The sequence below is a fragment of the Arvicola amphibius genome, chromosome 7, assembly GCF_903992535.2.
Source record: "Arvicola amphibius chromosome 7, mArvAmp1.2, whole genome shotgun sequence".
NCBI lineage: Eukaryota > Metazoa > Chordata > Mammalia > Rodentia > Cricetidae > Arvicola > Arvicola amphibius.
The window spans coordinates 43985542-44005821 of NC_052053.1; the positions used below are offsets into that span (position 1 = coordinate 43985542).

At 52.0% G+C, this 20280-nt stretch overlaps 1 protein-coding gene across 3 annotated transcripts; it reads right to left on the bottom strand.

The window, feature by feature from the left end:
• Positions 1-888: 888 nt before the first annotated feature.
• Positions 889-20255, bottom strand: Snapc4 (small nuclear RNA activating complex polypeptide 4). Of its 3 annotated transcripts, none has more exons than XM_038337419.1 (23): positions 20156-20255; positions 17994-18132; positions 17543-17589; positions 16328-16495; positions 15702-15827; positions 15155-15233; positions 14657-14738; positions 13611-13715; positions 13463-13535; positions 12943-13107; positions 11836-11983; positions 11500-11606; positions 11290-11384; positions 9558-9652; positions 8484-8563; positions 7843-8205; positions 6510-6837; positions 6086-6156; positions 5473-5592; positions 4592-4619; positions 2544-3988; positions 1602-1723; positions 889-1084 (listed from the first exon to the last, which is right to left on the bottom strand). In XM_038337419.1, the coding sequence occupies exons 2-22, from the start codon at positions 18121-18123 to the stop codon at positions 1610-1612; spliced, it is 3969 nt and encodes a 1322-aa protein (XP_038193347.1). In that variant the 5' UTR covers positions 18124-18132; positions 20156-20255; the 3' UTR covers positions 889-1084; positions 1602-1609. The 3 variants fall into 3 exon arrangements, with proteins under 3 accessions (XP_038193347.1, XP_038193346.1, XP_038193348.1); XM_038337418.1 differs by having other exon boundaries at positions 17994-18136; positions 20156-20236; XM_038337420.1 differs by lacking the exon at positions 20156-20255 and having other exon boundaries at positions 5473-5583; positions 17994-18813.
• Between the last annotated feature and the right edge of the window lie 25 nt (positions 20256-20280).

The following is a 20280-nucleotide window of genomic DNA, read 5'->3' on the forward strand; positions in this document are numbered from 1 at the left end:
TGGGCCTTGCCTGGGTTTCCAGAACGGCAAAGAGGGGTTCACGGCTTTGCAGTCACCCCAGGGAAGCCAGCACCAGGCCTTCACAGCTCTGTGTCCCCAAATAGCAAAACACAGATCATAGTGTCTTAAAGTGTTAGTAAAAATGGCAAGCTCTTGGCCATAAAACCGAGGAGGAAATCGACAGCACAGACAACCTGAAAAACTCCCAAGTACTCCGAAATGAAGACATCTAAGGCAGAAGCTAAACAGAGTCACTAAGAAGACTGGTTCCTGGATGTATTGATGTCCTTGAAACAGGGGTGCGGTGAGGGGTGGGGGGCAACCACAGCTGGTACAGTGTGCACCATGAGCCATCTGCTGGCTCCAAGAGTGATCACCTGTTGTCAGCTGGTACAAGCACCGGGACCGAGTCAGTCACACTTACCCTTTTGCTCTGAGTTGGAAATTTCCCACAACAGAGGAATCACTCCTGGAGAGCCAAGGGGCCCGGGACTCAGAGAGTCGGGATCATAACAGTGACTAAGAAAAAGGAGAGGCTAGATCCAATTGGGTCTTGGGTCCATGGCAAAGACATGCCGACCATCATGGGGGAGCTGCTGTTGTGGCGACCCTGGTTCTAGGAACCCCACCTCGGGAGGTATGGCCAGCTGACACACTTTCATGAAAATGGAAGAAGAGCTGTTTCTCCATTCTCCCTGCTCTCTGGAAAAGGACTGGATGCAGGGGCTGCACGGGCAGCCAAGGGTGTGGGAGGCTCAGAACTGGCAGGTGACCACATCCCTAGATGCTGGTGGGTACCCAGCCCTAGATGACAAAAACCACAAAAGGCTATGAATTGCTTTAAAGTAAAAAAAATAGACATTTACTTTATTTCTTCAAATACATGGATTTGCATTTATTAGCAGTTAAGCCGGTCACTGTTGTCAGAGTCCCTGTTGCTGGCTGCAGACAGGTTACTCTGCAGAGTCCCTGCAGCTTCCTGGCCTCCAATTCCTCTCGCAGATGGTTGTGGACTTCTGGTCAGGCCTAGGCCCTGCCTCTTGCCTGGTGTAAGAGTGGGTTTCTGGTCCCTTGAGTCCTTGTCCTGAAACACAGGGATACCCTTTGCAGTGTTCTCACCCCAGCAGGCTCCAGGATAGACCCACAGGTGGTACTGCTGAGGTGCTGGCACTGCACTGAGGACAAGCAGCACAACTTATGGTGGCTTCACAAGCCAACGAGAACATCCTAGACACCCACCCCTCACAGCTCCAACACCTTCCTTGCTTACCCTGGCCTGAACCCAGGGACTCAGCAACGAAAGCAAGGTACAGCCTGGAGTCTGTGATCAGAGACCACAAGCAGGCGACCATGCTGACTCAGGCCGAGAAAAGCAGTCAGAGAGGATGCTCTGGGGAGGGGACAAAACCCAGGCAGAGGGAGTGGTGCCGAGGCCTTGTGGCACACTGAGCAACATGGGGCTTCAGGTAGAAGCCTTGCCCTGCCTGCCTTCAGACTTGATAGCGCTATCCCTGTCTCAGCTCAGCGGGAGGCAGAGAGAGCCCATACTCTGGATTCTGCGTCTTCCTGGTGGCAGAGTGGCAGGCTCCATAGGGACTCACCTTGCGGCTCACAGCAGCCTCCGTGTCCGTGAATGTCGAGCGTGCCGTGTCCTAAGCACGTTAAGGTCATCAGAAGCATTCAGATGGGAGGGGGCAGGGTCCTCACCAGAACCTGGAGCTCTCTGAAATGATAAAAAGCCAGGCCAGGGAAGACAAGAGTGACAGCCAGAACTGGCAGGAAATGGAAAAGGGAGGACAGCCCCCACTGCCACCAGCCCGAACATCTGGGACAGGCAGTTGCTAGCATATGCTTCTCCAGGACAGGTACACGGGAACAGCTAGATCCTAGCTTTCTGCAGTTCTGCCCCTCGGGTAGGGTCTCCAACCATTAGGCAATCCCATGGTAAGCATGCTCCTACTCTGAGGTGCTGACCAAGGGAGACAGAGTCCCAGGTTCCCTTGGAACTAAGGTAGCATGACCAGGTGTGGAGCGACAGCTGCGTGAAGGTTCTACATGTCTAACCCTTGTGGGGAAGAGGCCGGGTAGAGTTCCCTGGGTTCCCTGGGAGTAGCCGGGGAGGCAGGAAATGGGTCCTATGGGAAACAGACTGTCTTGCCAGGCCCAGCTCTGTGAGCAAAAGATGCCTGGGAGGAACTCTGTACCCACAAGAGCACAAACAAGGGCAACTCTCACCTCCACTGTACCCACGTGTCAGGCCTGCCTCTCTACCTTGAGCTTGGGTGTGTGGTATGTATGTGGGGTGGGGCTGTCACAGTAGAAGGCTGTCTCCCTCTTCTACTACAGCCAGCCCAGGAGAGGCAGCTTCTGCTAAGCCCATTCCCAACCAGGCAGACTGGACGAGCTTCCCCCTCCTTCAGAAACCCACAGAATGCTCCCTTGCACAACTTCCACCTGCCCAGCTTAACACTCCCAGCAAGCCAGACACACACACAGGCAGGCAAGGTACTGCAGGACCCGTCTGCCTGCCACAGCATCCTTACCTGTATGGCGTCTGTGGCTGCTGAGTCTGCTTGTACTCTACAGGCCAGGCAGTCCAACTGCCCGGCCCTGTCCTTGAGTTCCAGGTCACCAAGGTCGTCACTGTCACTTTCAGAACCAACAGCCATGGCTGCTGACAGGGTGGTAGGGACACTGCTGGGAGGCAGAGTGGCCAGGAGCGCGGGAAGGGAGAAGATAGCCAGGAAACGTGTCTTTAGCAGCAGGTAGGCTGGGTTGTCCCGGAATTGCCTCTGTACCAGTTCCAAGGAAGTTTGGTGGGCTCCAGGCTTGGGCTCAGTTTGGGACCCAGCTGCCTGGCTGGCCACCAGAGAAGAAGCCTTCTGCTCCAAGTCCTTTTTATGGAGAAGGAGGCTGGACAAGGCTCGCAAGCTGCACAGTGAAGGGGGCTGATAGGGCATCCTGCTTCCCAGTGGGGGCACACAAGCACCTTGGGAGCCTTTCAGCCATGTCAATGTGGCTCCCTCACTTTCCTGGGAAAGCAGACTTAGGTTCAGGGTCTTCTTTTCGTGCCCAGATGTGGGTGGTGTTTCCTGGCCCTGGGGACCTTTGGGCTCTGTGTCTGCACTGACTGGAAGCTGTCCCTGGCAAGCAGGAGTCATGGAAGGGGAAGGTAGCTGTTTTGTTGGTTGTCCTACAGTCTCAGGGGCCATCACTGACTGGGGGAGGCCCACCACAGCTGGTACTGGGACAGAGAGCAGCTTCTGTGTTGTGAGCACCCAGTTGACAGGCAGGTTGGCCTTGGCTGCCAGGGGCTGCCCACTTGCCTGTGGGCCAGGAACTGGTGGTAGACTGAGGGGCTGCACAGGTAGCTGTGTGGGGCTGGGGGCTTCTGGGAGAAGGGGTGGGTCCTGTTTCTGGGATGTGGCAGAAGCCTGAGACTGTCCAAGAGTACTCGGGGGGCAGCTTGTGGGGACCTGCATGGGAGCTGGGGGCAGGCTCCTAAAAGCAGCAGGGGCTGCAATCTGGGTCCCTTTGTGGGAAGGATTTAGGGGAACAGTTTGCAGGGTGGGGGGCTGCTTGTCTGTGGCTGAGATCCCAGCCACCTGCCAGGAGCCAGAAGGACTTGAATTAACCATCACTGGAGCCACAGGAACAGCGAGTTCTACACTGGATGTTGCAGGGCCTGCTACTGGGGAACCCTGGGGGGCTGGCAGCAGAGGGGGCTGGAGGATCACAGGTGAGGAGATCAGCAACTGGCTATGGATGGCAGCGAGGGCCTGAGTAGCCTTCTTGGCACGGGACTCACGGAGCCGTTTTTCACGAAGCAGCTCAGATACAGTCTTGGGTTTTGGCCGGAGGCCACGTGGGGCTGCTACAGGAACTTGGAAGGAGGCAGCCGCAGCACCGCAGGATCCCAGCTGTGGACGCCCTTTGTGGCCGTCTCTCTTTGCAGTTTGCTGACCCGGGATGCTTGGGAGGAGGCAGCCTAGAGGAAGAGACAACTATCTTGATGAGAACTTCAGGCAATGTGCCCAGGAACACCGGCAAGCCCATGTGTGGAATCTTAGCTCACCTCAGGGGCCCCAACCCAAGGCACTCTGTTCACAGAGGGCAGCAGATGCCAGAGACAGCCCAGTCTACATTTTTTTAAAATAATTTTTATTTTTTGTATACTGATGTTTTGCCTGCATGTATGTCTGTGTGAGGATGCTACATTCCCTGGAACAGGAATTCCAGACAGTTGTGAGCTGCCATGTGGGTGCTGGGAATTGAACCTGGGTCCTCTGGAAAAGCAGTCAATGCTCTTAACTTCTGAGCCATCTCTCCGGCCCCCACCCAGTCTACATCTAACAAGCTGTGAGAGAATGGCTTGTAAACCTCAAAGATGCTCAAAACCGGGACTGTTGGCTCTCCCATCATGTGACACAACATGGTGCCTCGAGCCCTCAGTGGCTGCCCAAAGTTGAAAGTCCATGCAGTTCCAGGCCCTTCTAGCCTATTCTCAGGGCCACTGGCTGTGCCGCTGGAGGCTCTGGCTCAGATGCAAAGCATTTACCACCATAAGAGAGAAAGATGTGGCAGACGGTACCTGTGCTGTTCTTGGCACTGGAGGATGCCTGTGAAGACAGGAAAGTCAGTCTGTAGAATCTTTGCGGGTCCCATTAGTTCTTCCTGCTCACCACCCACTGCAACCCTGGGGCTTTCCTATCTGCACTGAGCTCAGGGGCCCGGGAAAGGACAGCCGCTGCTGGAGGCTTTCAGTACTGCTCCACTAAAGGCTACTGGCCAGAGCTCAAGTCATCGCTGGACAGTGTGGGGCTTAGGGGCTACATGCACCAGAGTGCTCTTTTGGTTTACTGCTTCCCCAGGTGACAGGGCTCTAAGCTAAAGCCTCCCCCAAACTGAACTCATGAGTTTAGTTCCTAGAACAGAGGGTATCAGTGACTTGCAGAGACCTGCAGCTGGCAAGCTCCCCCCCCCCCAGACTCTAATCAGGCTGGGGGGAAGCTCACAGATGCCTCCCTGAGAAGGTATGGTAAGGGATGTTCTGAGGGAGAACCAACTTTTCTAAGGAAATGTCTGGAAATTGTCCCTCCAAGGAAGGGCTGAGACACTGAATCTGGGCCACCAGGGGGCAGGGGTCGGGTGGGGGATGGGAACCTGCTCTGTAGACCAGGCTGGCCTTGAACTCAGAGATCTGCCCATCGTCCATCTCTTCCTCTCTGTCTCCTGAGTGCTGGGATTAGAGGTGTAAGTCACCACTGCCTAGCTTGCTCCTTTTTTTTTTTTTTTTTTTTTTTTTTTTTTGAGGTTAGGTCTCATTATGTAGCTCTAGTTGGCCTGAAACTCATGTAGACCAGGTTGGCTTTGAATTCACAGAGATCCGCTTGTTTCTGCCTTCGGCGTGCTTGGATTAAATGAGTATGCCACTGTACCCAGCGTGACGTTCTTGTTCCCAGTGTCTGTTACCTGCAGAAGATGTGGTTGGGGGTTCTGGGTGCCAGGCTGGAGCACTGCAGGTGGCTGGGTCTTCCTCTCTTGAACTACCTCCATGCAGCCCGCAGTATCAATCTGCAACAGCTGAGAGACCTGAGAATAAGAACCTCCCTGCAACGATGGTCAAGGAGATGGAAGGCAATCCTAACCACAACTGTTCCAGGAGTAGATCCAAATTCCTAAAGCCTCTGATTGCCCAGGGAGGTCATGACAATTTTATAGCTTCTAGCTTGGACCTAGGCACCATGCATGCTTCTTCACCAGAATAGAAGAAAGCAGACACTGGGCAGTGGTGGCACACAACCTTTAATCTCACCACTTGAGAGGCAGAGAGTTCGAGGCCAGCCTGGTCTACAGAGCGAGCTCCAGGACAGCCTCCAAAGCTACAGAGAAACCCTGTCTCAAAAAACCAAGAAAAAGGAAGAAAAGGAGGAGGAGGAGGAGGAGGAGGAGGAAGAGGAAGAAGAGGAGGAAGAGGAAGAAGAGGAGGAAGAGGAGGAAGAGGAGGAAGAGGAAGAGGAAGAGGAGGAAGAGGAAGAGGAAGAAGGAGGAGAAGAAAGCAGACAGCGAGCTGCTGGGTGCTTACCTGAATAAGCAATGTGAACACCGGAGTGCTGGTCAGGCGGGCACTCTCTAACTGCATCCTGATGCCGTCAGCTAGAGGACAAGGGCAAAGCACAAAGTAGCCCCAGTTTTGAAGCTCCCCAAGAGGGGCAGAGCAGCCTTAGTGTTCCACATTGCCTCCGAGAGCAGAAGGTAGGGCCCCCTGAGCCTCTCACTACTACCCCAAATCTAGCTGAACCTTGTTTCACAAGGGTAGGGAGAAAAGGGTGGCCCAACTGTTCATCTTCAAACCCTTCAGTGACAGTCCTATCTGTCCTTCATGGATCTGCCTCTCCACAGGTCCCCATCAGGTCCCTCCCCTGTGGTTCCCTCTGCCAGGAGAAGAAGCACTTCCAGGGCTTGTTCCCGCCCCAGCTCCAGAAGGTCCCAGGAGCCCTGGATCGTACCTTGAGTTTGCACTGCTGCAGGCCTCCTAGGAGCTTGTGTGCAGGACAGGTTGATGTCACCCACCCAGGGTATCACAGCCAGCAGAAGCCTGTGTTTAAGGAGCCTGCGGTGCAAAGCCTGTCTCTTGCGTCTCAGCTTATGCTGTAAAGTTCCACGCCACAGCCGCCGCAGATGGGGCCCAGCCACACCGTCACCAGGGTCAGACCCCGAGCATGAATTAGGCAGGAGTGGCTGCACTGGTCTTTTCTTCACCAGTGTGTGGCTCTGGGTGGTTGGGCGGGTCCTGGTCAACTTCAGCATTTTCTCTAGGGGCACTTTTAACGCAAGCTGTATATCAAAGGAGACCATGTAAGGCTGGCTGCAGCAGAACCTGGTGCAGGTGTAATACCTCCTTGTGAGACCCCATAGCCTACATCATGAACACCACTTGCTATTGGGAAAGTGCTCTGCAGTAAGACAAGTACGTGGTCTTCAGGTAGGGTCTGGCTCAGCTCCTTCTCTACAAGATGCTCTGGTCCACATGGCAGGCAGTGCCATGGCTGAGCTAGCTGCGCCATCCTTCCAGCAATGCTCTGGGCAGAGCAGCCTATGCAGCCCACAAGGCTGCTCTAGTCACTGCCAGAGCTGCATCCGGCTCCAGGCCCCAGCTCTGAGGCCAGAGAGAGACAAGTGGAGGCACATGAGCAGCGAAGTTAGAAAGACACTGCCCAAGCCGGGTGGTGGTGGCGCACGCCTTTAATCCCAGCACTCGGGAGGCAGAGGCAGGCGGATCTCTGTGAGTTTGAGACCAGCCTGGTCTACAAGAGCAAGTTCCAGGACAGGCTCCAAAAGCTACAGAGAAACCCTGTCTCGAAAAGCAAAACAAAACAAAACAAAACAAAACAAAAAAAAAAAAAAAAAAAAAAGAAAAAAGAAAAAAAAAAGAAAAGACACTGCCCAAGAGCACCTTCTGGACTCAGCAGCTGGAGGCAGAAACCGCCCACTCTCAGATGCGCCCTAAAGTGGATGTCATGACTTGGGGACAATGGAGGCTGCATTGTGAAGGCCACTACTACTGCACAACTCTGAAACCAGCCCTAAGCAACACATTTTAGTGAACAAGAGGACATGGCTGTGGCCAGGTCAGAAACCAAACTGTCCAGAGTGCCAGCGTTTGTGATCACTAAGAGCACAGAGCACTCACTACTCCCCTTTCTCACGTTTAGGGTGCACTGAGGCCCACCTTGTTGGCTGGGTCTTTCATGTTTGCTAGTAGAGTGTCTGGAAAGTGTAGGAACTGGACCCTCTTGGAACAGTGCTGTGGGTCTCACAGGGCATCTGCACCTGGCTTACCTCAGGAGTGGAGACGGTGGTGGAATCTTCCTTGTGGTGACTCTGAGTGGCATCAAGAGTGTAGGACACAGCACGGTGTTCTAGGTAGCGTCCTGCCTCTTCTCTCTGTGAGTGGCTGGTGGTCTTCCTGGTAGGAACCCACAGGTCAATGTCTGGTACTCTGTGCTGTGGGGGCACCAGTGCTCTGCCGTTCTCCAGAGACTCTTCCAGCTCCATTTCTGAGCCCGAGTCTTCACTGCTGCTGCTGCTGCTGCCCCTGTAACCCTCACTGTCGCTGCTGCCGCTGCTGCTGCTGCTCGAGCCCCACTGGCTACTGTGATGGGGCCTCCGCCGCCCCCTCCTCCTCTGGAGGTGCTGCTTCCTCTGAGGGGAGGAAAGGAGTGTTTCAGGTCTCAGCTGCCCTGGTGTGCCGATGACAGGCAGGCAGGCTAGCCTTAAGAGGTCCCAGGCATGAACACCTCCAGGGTCAGAGCACACCGTTGCTGAGGCATGGTCTCCCTCGGCCCTTGCTCTCCTGAAAAGGAGACGGAAGGGCCAGAACCTGCGTGCTCCCCACCCTCCCCACCCCTCTGTCCTTGCCCAAGCACTCCCGCAGGTCATGGGCCTTCCACCCGAGCAAAGCTAGCAAACAAATGTCTCACCCTGGTCATTATTTTCCACTTGCTCAGACACTGGGAGCCTGACCGATGGGGCAGTTCAGAAGCTATTCGTGCCCAATGACCTGCAAAAACAACCACACCCCAGCCTTTAGGATTGAGGCTAAGTTATCAGGATGGTAGTCCCTCATGTGCTTGGCCAGAGGCAGTTCCTACTGAAGCCAGAGCACCTGTGTTTGGCAGGATCTGTATCTCAGGGCTGACCAACCCCTTGAGGAAGTTCTGGCACACACAGGTAGGAAGGCGAAGTCACTCCAGGCCCCCGTGCATCTGCTGTACCAAGGCTCTGAAGAGACAGTGTCAAAGCTTTGTTCCTAGTGCTGCAGAGGGACACGTGGAGGTCGCACTTATGGGGAAGTGTGACAACAGGTGACAAAATCCTTTGTATTTTGCATGTCCCAGAACCATAGTTAGCGTTTTTCTGAGGTGGTATCACAAGTATCAGCAAGATTTAGCTATAAACACCCACTCCTGCCCTGCAGTAAAAAAGTTAGGAAATACTGCAAACACCAGTCATGAAAGATGCGACTGACATTCCAGAGGTGCCTCTGCACAGAGCACCAGAGCAGCCACCGAAGACATGGGAGCAGGACCGGAAGACTCCCAAAGGGAAGCACAGCTGTGACAATGTTAGGCGACAAAATGACTGTAGGTGCATGTGTGCACACAAACATGAAGGCCACAGGTGAATCTTGGGTAATGCTCCTGGTGTTTTATAGCTATTTGTGTGTGCTGTGTGTCTGTGCCAGGATGAAAGGTATGTGTCACTCCGTCTGCTTCCCAATTTCCGGTAGTGACTATGCACTCGTTTGTAATGGAGAGCATGGGGCTGGAGCCTGGAGGCAAGCCTGTCTAGCCAACATAAGGTCTTAGATTCCATCCACAGCACTAAAACAAAAGAGCATTTGCAATGGGGAGACACACTGCCACCTGAGGCAGAAGCTGACATCAGGTGAGCAGCCTAAGATCCAAAAAGACACAGGTCTCCAGATGGCTGTGGGGATTCCCAGCATGCTCAGAGCCAGCAGCAACAGGAAAGACAAGTGCCCAACAACTCACCGACACCGTATTTTTCTATTAATTGGATCAGCTGCTGCTCTTCTTTTGCATTCCACCGTCCCTTCTTCAGGTTGAAATGTAATCTTCTGATGTAGCTGAAAACGGTGTGGAAACAGAAGGGACAGTTTAAGACCCCACCTGCTCCTCTGTCTTCTCCAATAATTTCTTAGACTGACACCACAAGCAAATAAATAAAGAAAAATAAAGACAAGCTGGACTTAATCAAACATTTAAAAATTTTTATGCTTAAGGCAGTGGTTCTCAACCTTCCTAATGCTGTGACCCTTTAATACACTTCTTCATGGTGTGGTGACCCCCAACCATAAAATTATTTTTGCTGCTACATCATCACTGTAATTTTGCTACTGTTATGAATTGTTTTGTAAATCCTGTGAAACGGTGATTCAAACCCCAAAGGGGTCATGACCCACAGGTTAAGAACCACTGCTTTGAGGGCTCTGGAAAAGAAAGGAGAGATGAGCCATTGACTGGCATACCATGCAAATCCTGCACCTGACTGGGACTTGCATCCAGAATGCATAAAGACGCACAAATAACCCTCACAAGTCAGTAATGCAAAGACAAGTAATTTAAACCAGGCAAGGCACGTGACAGATGTTTCTCCAAAGAGATGCAGACATGTAAGAAACCAGCAGGCACAGCAGAGAGGCTCAGCAGTGAGCCGCAGGGGCTGCTGTGAGATACTACTGCGGGAGGCGACTTCATGGGCACTTAGAAGGTGCAGTTCCAAGCAGAGACAGTGACAACAGGAACACATGCTGGGGTGAAGGCAGAGTGCCTGAACACTCACACGCTGCTTGTGGGAGCACACAATAGGGACATTTTGCACAAAGTCTAGCAGCTCCCAAAAAAACCAAACACAAGAGTCACTGACTCAGGAACATTCCTGAAATAAGCATGTCTTAAGAAACACTTGTCCAAATGGTCAAAATGTTCAAGGCTCATGCACCTTTGAACCAAATGAATGGAAACACAGCAAACGCCAGGACTCCAAATTTGTATCCCACATGTTCTTATTGACAATGATAAACAATGTTCTATAAACATTCTTGTCTGGTACAAGAGTTCCTGCCTGGAGCATTTGAGTTTTGCAGGCAGAGACTGCAGCATAATACTACCCCATGCTCTGGATTCTCCGAAGGCCGTGCTCTGCTCCCCAGGAACACTTGTTGCCGTGCTGTTTTTTCCTGTTTGTTTGTTTTAACAGCTGCCCCTACCCATATCTGTGTGAAATATTTCACTGTGATTCTGACTTGCATTCCTGAAATTAGTGACTGAGCATCTTTTCATGGGCCTTCTGGCTACCTGTGCATCTCTGGAGGCAAGTCTACTGACCTTTGCCTGTTTGAATGGGGTTCTGTGGGGTTACAGAGTGTGGACTGTAGGTGATTTATACCAGCAAGGTAAAGAAAAACATCTCTGAACAAACCACTGAAAGAAAAGGAGAGAACCCTAGTAGACTGATGGGGACCGTCTCACCAGCAATGTGGGAGGACCTGATGGGGACCGTCTCACCAGCAATGTGGGAGGACATCTGCAAGAGTTAACACTAGCATTCGACTCCTTGTGGATAACAGAAATAGGAAAGTTCTGCTTCCCAGCAGCGCCACCCCCAGTATGCAAAGCGCTTGTAGACTAATCACTTTTGGGTCACCATCTACAGAAGTGTGATTCAAGCAAGTCGCTCCTTCAGCCAGTGTGGGCAACTCACCGGTCTCTGCATTGGGCATCGCTCCTACCTGGCACCTCTTCCCGGATTTTAAACCAGTCGTGCGCCCCATACTTGGCAACAGCTTGAAGCAACTTCTGCAGGAAAGAAGAGAATAGACAATGCCTCCACCTGAGCTTATAAAGGGCACACAACTGTACTTCGGATAGCAGGCAAACCTCCTGAGTAGTTTTCTCTGGGTGACAGACTTACAGCATCTTCCTCTGGGGTCCAGAATCCCCTTTTCAGGCTAGGATCCAAGCTCTTGGTCCAACGGTAGATCAGTTGCATGGAGTCTCTTCCTTCCATAAAGTAGACAACTGGGGACAGAGAAGACCGGGGCTCACCCATCTTACGCAGGCAATAAGCAGGAACAGAGGGTCTCCCAGAAGCTACAGAGAGGAGTCACTTTGGACACCAGGACCCTCACTCTCCCGCCCACACTCCCTAGTACAGCTGTGAACTCTTCTACAAATCTCTGCTTCCAGGGACCTAGGCCTCAGGCCACTAGGGCTTGGAGCAGCTCAGGGGCTGGCGTGGCGGGCTTACTCTTGCGGTATGGAATATGGTTCCCAACACGCATCTCCTGGACCAGCTGGGTGAGCATGTGGTCTTCCTCTTCTGTCCACTCCTTGCGTTTCAAAGCTTTGTTGTACTGCTGGAATTTCTGCAGGCACTGGAAGGCGCTGCGGCTCGTCTTCCCAAGGCCAAACAGAAACGAATGGGCATCACTGGGCTTCACCCTGCACATGCAGAGATGCCCAGAACAGCCCTCCAAGGGCTTCCAGGAGAAGGGGGCCTGAACTACAGGCAGCACTCTGTACAAAAGAGCTCTCCTCTTCAGGCTCCTGGGGAGTGATAGTTTGCTAGACTATGGTAGGGACCCAGAATAGGAGCAGTTCAGAGAGGGTGCTATAGCTTGTAAAAGAAAACCTGGCCATAGACAACTCTGTTGCTAATCCCAGCATTTGGGAGCCGGAAGCAGGAGAAGTGCCCTGAGTCTTAAGTCAGCCTGGGCTACATTGTGAACTCCAGGCCAGCCTGAACTACAGAGTGAGACCCTGTATTAAAAACGAACAAGAAAAATCCTTGTGACAGCTAACTCAGATGTCTAGACGACACTGCCAATTCCTAGAGGGATGGGAGGAGATGCTATGGGAATGCCTCTCAAAGCCTCTCACAGGAATCCTCTGGCTCTCATGCTCTGAGGCAGGCTATTTAGAACCTTAGATAGGCAGGGATGAGGGACACATGGCAGATAAGACAGACACACGACACTGTGTCTGCACCTGCCCATCACTCATCCCCTCATGGAAAGGCTTTTCCAGGAGACTCACTATCTGAGCCAGCTCACCAGCCACAGGACTTAGGGGTGGGATGTGGTAGGTGCTCAGCTATGGTTTGCTTCTAGGCGTTTTCCCACAACAAATAAAAAGCAAAGAAATGCAGTAAATGGTTACATTTCACCAGACAAGATGGAATTTAAAGTTTAAAAGATAAAGGGACAAATCACTTGCTTTAAAGCACAATTTACCAAGCAAATTAATTCCTAAAATTGTGTGTACAAAACTATACAGCCTGAGACTGAGCTCCATCCCAAGCCTAGAAGTCCATGTCCCTCCCAGACTTCCAAGGTTTGCAGGCCCTGGTCCTTACCCCTAGCTCCTCTGCAACCAAATGCCACTCCAAGTGGCCATGCGCGGCAGCAATGGCTTTCAGTCGCTCCACCTCCTCTGCGCTCCATTCTTGCTTGTTGATGCTTGGATGCTCAGAACTCTGCCAGAACTTCTGGATTTCCTCTGCACTGCGGCCTCCTTCAAACTGTACCCACAAGAACACAGCCTTTAGAACGTTACTGATGCCAAGCATATCAAAGACATAGCCCCACTGTGGGGTTGTCACTGTGTGCCAACCAGTGGCTTCTGTGGCCATTAAGTGAGCTGACTCATTTGTGTAGCCAAAAGGCACTGAAGACTGCACGTCTCAGGAACAGCACCTTGTCACGGAGGGGCCCATGAAGTCCTTTGCCTCTTCCGGCAGTGCTAGGTGTGTTTGTTTGTAGAGTTTACAGTGGGTTACAGCACAAGGGGAGACGAGACTTTACCACCTAGTTCCCACCCACACTTGGCTTAGAAGCACTGCTGCAGCTGTGGGCACCCAGGGCTGCCCGACTTACATTGATGTTGGAAATCTTTTCCCAGTCGTGGTTGTCCAGCCGGTTCCCCAGCAAAGTTTCCTCTGGGAGCTGGCTACAGGAAAGGACAAGGAGCTGGTATCACGCAAGGCTTGCAGCTCTCCCCTGGACCCAGAAGGCCCCAGCTTACTTGATGTCCTGAATCTCCTTCTCTGCTTCCTTAATTTGTTTCTCCAGGGCCTGCCTGTCCAACTCGCTAGAGACTCGGCTCTGTTTCTCACGTAAGTACTCAAGTCTGCAAGGCAGGCAGAGTGGAGGAGTTGTGGATGAGATGTTCTAGGGAAACCAAAGTCCTGTCCTCTGAACTGCGCTTGTGCAAGTCTCATGGATCAAATTTGGAAGACCTGCACAGGAATGTGCTTTCTCTCTTGCCTTGGTCCTTACCACAAAGAAAGCCCTGGCACCACCCCTGGGGCATCCCTACCACCAGAATACCATCATCCAGGGTGGGAGTTGCCAGGTTGTTTGCAGTCTTGGCTTCCAGGACACAAACATCTCAGGCAAGCCTGACTTAGTTCTGCAGCTACTGCTACAGCAAATAGCAAACAGACCTTGTTTGGAAAGAGCTGGCTTGCTCACACTTCGGGAAAACCATCAGTATTGAGCACACAAGTCCAGAGACAACTGGTACCCTTTTGGTCCAGCTCTAAGAGACACCTCTGATCTGGTTACTCTGTTCTTAACATTGTCAGCATCATGTGGCCACTTCGCCCCTTTTAAATGACACAGGCACAGAAGGTGTGGCTCTTTCGGCACAGCTCACACCCTGCCCCAGAGGACATCTGTTTCCAGCAACTTATCAAAACAACAATGCCTTTCATTGTGTACTCACATTGGGCACTGCATGATGCCCTTTGGTCATGTGATATGTACCCATCATCAAACTCATAAAGCTGGTTTCACAGACAGGCCCAGAAACCCAGAGAAGAGAATCTGAGAAACTGACTGCAGCATGCAGTTAAACATGGGTGCTCCTTCTGACCTCCACGCTCCACACTGGGCCACACTGCCAGGCCACCCTCTTCAGAACAGAGTAAAGGACAGACATCGACGTCACAGTGCTGAAGGGGCAGCAGGAGAATGAAAAGAGCACACGCCATGCTGACCCTCACCAGCCCCAGAGCGGCCCGGCCTTCAAGCGTGGGGAAGGCTATGGCGACCTATTTCCAGACTTACTTTAGCAACTTGGGCTGAAGCAGGCGCTGCAGGCGATCGCTCACAACAGACTTCCTGAGCAAGGCTTTCTCCCAGTGCTTCCCTGAGGAGGCGGAAATAGTGATGTGATGTCATGAGGCCTGGCCTACTCCACAGACACACGTCCACTGAAATCCGCTCTGCAGTTCTAGCCTACCCCCTGCATGCCAGCAGGGCGGCCAGCCAGAACACCTTCTGGCCCATGATTCCACCCTCCACCCAAGCCTAGCTCAGAGTATTCTTTCAGGGCTAGGTGTTCTAAGAATAGCTAGAGTTGGGAAAGGCTGTGTGTGGCCCAGCCTGCACCCAACTCAGCACTGGAGAGGCCAAGAGTCAAGGGACCAGTCCCAGCGATCAAGGCCTGAAGGAGCCCATGAGGCCATAAGTCTAGGAGAGGCCAGGCTGTGTGGATGCTCTAAGGATGCCCTCTGTGTTTTCCATGGTTGGTGGATGCCCACCCAGAAGCCTATCTGGACTTACACTTGGTCACCAAGAGCTGTTCAAAGGGCTTGATTCCCTGGGCAGCCTTCTCTCGTGTGTCTTCATTGGCAGGAGGCCCCTGTCAGAGTGTAGTGTCAAGACATGGCACACTAACCACACTCACCCTTCCAGGCCCCCACGGAGACTCACAATCTTCCCTCTTGCCTCCTCATATGCTGTTCACATGCAGGGCCAGGTCCAAGACATCTACACTTCAAGCTACTGCTGAGTGAAACGCTCTAGGCATGACCCACCCAGCACAAGGGAGTGGCCAGAGACTCCATGAGGCTGACACACACATGAGGCCATGAGCAGTTTCAGATCTACACTGACTTGCTAAAGGCTGTGATTCTATTTCAAAGGAACACACCCCAAAGGGCAATGTTAGCTGGAGGCCTTGACTTTCATCAAAGGATGAGGTGGTTTTAAGGGGGACAGAAAATTTTAACCCAAAAGACCCAAGGGAACTCACAAGTGTGGAAAAGAAGACAGCCCCTCCTCCTAGGACACTCAACCAGCTGCTGAGAGAGGAGTCTTTACTACTTACCACTCCAGTGACCTTGTCCTTGAAGTATGGCTTCATAAAGTGGCCTATGTACATGTATGAAGGCAGGCTTTTGCCATCTTTCACCTTGGGGCATTTGGTCCCAGCCAGATCAAACAGAATCTCTTCCTGGAACAAAAGCAAGGCCATCAGTGAGCCAAGAAGAGGAAGAGGGCAGGTAGTGGGTGAACAGATGATGTTGGATTCCCCTCTGTATGCTGTGAATATGTGTATTTCCATTGGTTAATAAAAAAGCTGTTTTGGCCAATGGCTTAGCAGAGCAAAGCCAGGCAGAAAATCCAAAGAGAGATATATAGAGTTGGCAGAGCCAAGGAGACACCATGTAGCTGCCAAAGGAGACAGACACCAGATCCTTACCAGTAAGCTACAGCCTCGTGATGATACATAGATTAATAGAAACGGGTTAATTCAAGATACAGAGCTAGCTAGAAATATGCCTGAGCCATTGACCAAACAGTGTGGTAATTAACACAGTTTCTGTGCAATTATTCAGGTCAGGGCAGCCGGGAAACAAGAGCAGTCTCTGCCTACAAACAGATCCACTGTGAGCCCTGTCCTGGGAATCTGATCCTGTGGGGCTTAGACAGGCCTTGAGTAGGCCATCTTACCTGCTGCTCCTGGTTCTGGGCTAGCAGCTGGCCGACCTCTGCCAGCTTCTCCTGGATCACCTCCTGGTAGACCATATTTAGTTGCAGACAGGTCTCGGGGTCTTCCGGAAGAGCTTTGTCCTTGGGGTCCTCCTCATCATTGCTGGCCTCACTCCACCTTTCTTCTCCCTGGTTAGGAGCCAGAAAAGGCACTGAAGAGACAGCAACCCCCTTCTTGTTGCCACGCTCAAGCCCACACCCACAAGGAATACTGAGGCAGCTCTGGTATGAGCCCCTGAACCATAAGGTGATCCTACCGGGGCGAGGGAGGAGTTCTATTTGGAAAAAGAGCCCATCACCCTCAAGCCGGAGTGTGTGTATATCTTTTCAAATCAACATGAGATCTGCCTGTGAAGCCCATGCTGGGGCTGGGGGCTGGTGTGCCACAGCAAGCAGCTTCCATTTTTGCACAGACATCTCTGTGAAGCCCAAAGTTCACAGCAAGTTTGTTGTACTCCCATCCCCAGTACCTCAAGTGTCAGATATCAGCAAAGAAACTCCCTGAATAGCCATGGGGGGGGGGGGGGGGGTCAAAACCTGGTAATGCCAAAATGTCTAATGACTACAGGGCTGTGTTAATCTAGTGACCAGACACATAGTCTTTAAACACTAAGGGACTCTATTCTTGTTTGTTTGGTAAAGAAATAAGAAAACCGTAAAAAAATTTCCCAAACAAAATTCTTAAAACGATCAAAATATTGTTAGCAAAACATGGTTATTCTGGTATGGATAGATCTCTGCCAGGTGCTTTTCTAAGTCTTCTATGGTGATCACTGTCTAGATGGAAGCAGGTACAGCAGTTAAGCTGTGAAATGGGCCAGACGCATGGGCTGCTGCCTCCCACATCTGATGTTTTTAGTGCAAGTGCAGGAAAAGCCAGCAGTTAGAGCTAGCGACCTGTTAGAAGGCTCAGTTCTGCCGACAACTTTGGCTTTGATAACAGCTCGTGTTCAGGGATGAGCTCCGTGGTACGGTGTGAGCTTAGTGTGAATGAGTCCCTGGATTCCATCACTAGCACCACAAGAAACGAGCACTCTGTGATGCCTTATTTTCACAATGAATGGGCGTTAGTTGTAGGAAAGCCAGCAGGAGTGCAAACCAAGCCCTCTGGGTTGGTCTGGAAGGCAGCAAGCAGCAGGTAAGCCCCAGCAGCCCAGCCTCGTAAGCAACAATTACCAGGATGGGGACAGCAGCAGTTCCCAAGTCCTCATCGGGCAGGAAATCTATAAGGAACACAAGCACACCATGTCAGAGTGGGAGCATAGGCAGCTAGGGCATGCTGCAGACAGGGACGAGCCCTTACAACAGGGTCCCACTGGAGCGATATCCACTAAGCTTTGGAAAGAGATCCTGGGTGTCTGGGCCATGGAGATTACTCAAGCTGACAGGCTGGACTCTGGGCCCTCCCCTCCCTCCAGGATGCCAGGGCTGCCTGGAGGGCCCAGGTCAGGTACACATGCAGACCCAAGAGCTAAAGACTGACAGAATGGAAGGAACTTTCTGAGGTAAAAGCAGAGGATGGTTTGGGCAAGAAACAAGTCTGGCCACAGAGCAGTTCACAGCCTAATATAGTTAGAGCACACAGGTGCTCCGGCCATGCCATCCTATGCCAGACACATGGGCATACCTGCTTCAGAGTCTGAACTGAGACTGGATTCAGAGATCTCCAAATGGGTGCTGGAGGATCCAGGATACAAAATCCTTTCAAGTTCTTGGATCTCCTGTGTTATTTTCTCTCTCTCCGCGTCGATGTCCATGGCTTCAGCCTGCCTTCACAGTATTATGAGACGTGAGAACTGAGTGTGCCTGGATCTTACCCTCCTTCAGACACAGACTCGCTGGAGATGGCAAGAGCCTGTTCAGAAGCAGGCAATGGGCTACCCTGATGGAGACCTAGGCTCAAGATCAGCTTGGGGGTGCCCCAAGGTGAAGTTCCTATAAGGTGACACTTTCACACCCAGGAACTCCTGTTCTTGATTCACCACCTGTCATCAACACCTGAACTGGCCCTGCCTTTCTTGTGGCTCATCAGCATAGGTAAAAACACAGTCCACCTGTTGGCCCCTGTACCCTTGTGTCCAATCAGACGGAGCTGGTTACCAAATGCAGAAAGTGCAAAGAAAAAGACGTTCAGTTGCTGTGATCTAAGAGTTACCATGACCACAGCTGCAGGTGGCCTTTCTCGACACAGTGCTGAATGGCGAGCTTTCAGAGCAAGGCTTTGCTCGGGCTGTGACACTGCTTATCAGAAGAGCACCTCGCTCACGGTTCCGCCTGACACTGAGCACAAAGGAGGCGTTCTCATGGGAAGACTAAGCAAAGTTTGAGAGAGGAGGAAAGTGGGAAGGGAAGGGTGAAAGACTATTACAGAAAACACAAGCTTGGGCTGGAGAGATGGCTCAGTGGTTAAGAGTACTTGTTACTCTTCCAGAGGTCCCCAGTTCAATTCCCGGCAACCACATGGTGGCCCACAAGCATCCATAATGAGGTCTGGTGCCCTCTTCTGGCCTGCAGGCATACATGCAGAAAGAACACGGTTTATGTAATAAGTAAATCTTTAAAAAAAAAAAAACAGTGTGGTGGGTGAGATGGCTCTTCAGGTAAATGTACTCGCCACTAAAGCCTAATGACCTGAGTTCAACCCCAGGAACAACATGATGGAGAGAACCTACTCTAGGTTTTCCTCTGACAAGCTCACCATACATATAGGTAAATAAACAAATACGATAAAGCTGTGTGTGAAAGTTGGGTATAATGGCCCAGGCCTTAAGTTCCAGCACTCTGGAGGCAAAGGCAGGCGGATCTCTGAATTCAAGGCCAGTTTGATTTACAGAGTGAGTTTCAAAGAAAAGTCAGGGCTACACAAAGAAACCTTGTTTGAAAAAAAACCAACCAACCAAAACACCAAAAAAGATAGTAGCACCCCCTCTTTGTTTTTCAAGACAGGGTTTCCCTGTGTAACTCTCGCTGGCCTCGACCTCAGAAATCAGCCTGCCTCTGTCTCCCAAGTGCTGGGATTAAAGGCTTGTACCACCACCATCCTGCTGCACACATTTTTAATCCTAGCCTTTGGGAGAACAGGCAGATGGATCTCTGGGTTTCAGGCCATTAGTGAGATCCTGTCACAAACAAAAATCAAACACAAGTTCACATTCAGATTCAGAAATGAAGAGAAACATCTGCTCCTGGCTTGACCTTTTACTACAGAGGTGTTGGCAGCAGCTTTGCCTTATTACATCAAAACCAAGCAATCCCTTCAGCGATGTCCTTCCCTACTTCTAACCAAGTTTGGTTAGAAGCAGCCAGATCTGCAGACCTAGCAATAACCATTGCCACTGGACCCCTGACCTCCAACGAAAAGGCAACGTGTGTTTTGAGGCGACAGAAATTCCATCTTCCACCCCCATCGCGCTGCCCATGTGAAGGAAGAAAAAGGTCACATGTTCAAGCCTTCACTGACATCAGAGGCGACTTTCTGCCTGTCCCTTCTAAAGGCATAACCCGGTTCCGGGCTAGGCAGTTGAAGGCCCAGGCACCCTTCGTGGATGGATTCGATTAGCCACGCTTGATCCCTGGGACTGCGGCGCATAACCGGGAAGAGCAGCGGCTCGAAGCGCAGCACTGTGCAAACCTGCTGCGTCTCACCAGCTGCTGGACCTCGGCTGGGCTCGGGATGCGGGCTTTCGGCTCCGGCAAGGTAGTGGCTACACTGGGCCTCGGATTCCCCATGCTGCTTGCTCAGCCCTTCCAGGACACAACGCCTGCTAGCTGCAGCCCGCCCGTCCTCACCTGTTAGGCCGCTCTACACACTCCACAGCCTGTCCCGTCGCCCAGGCGACCACACGCACATCACGCTTCTGGCGGCCCCGAAATTCAGCAGGCTCGTACCGGAAGTCCCGCCCCGGGCACGGCGC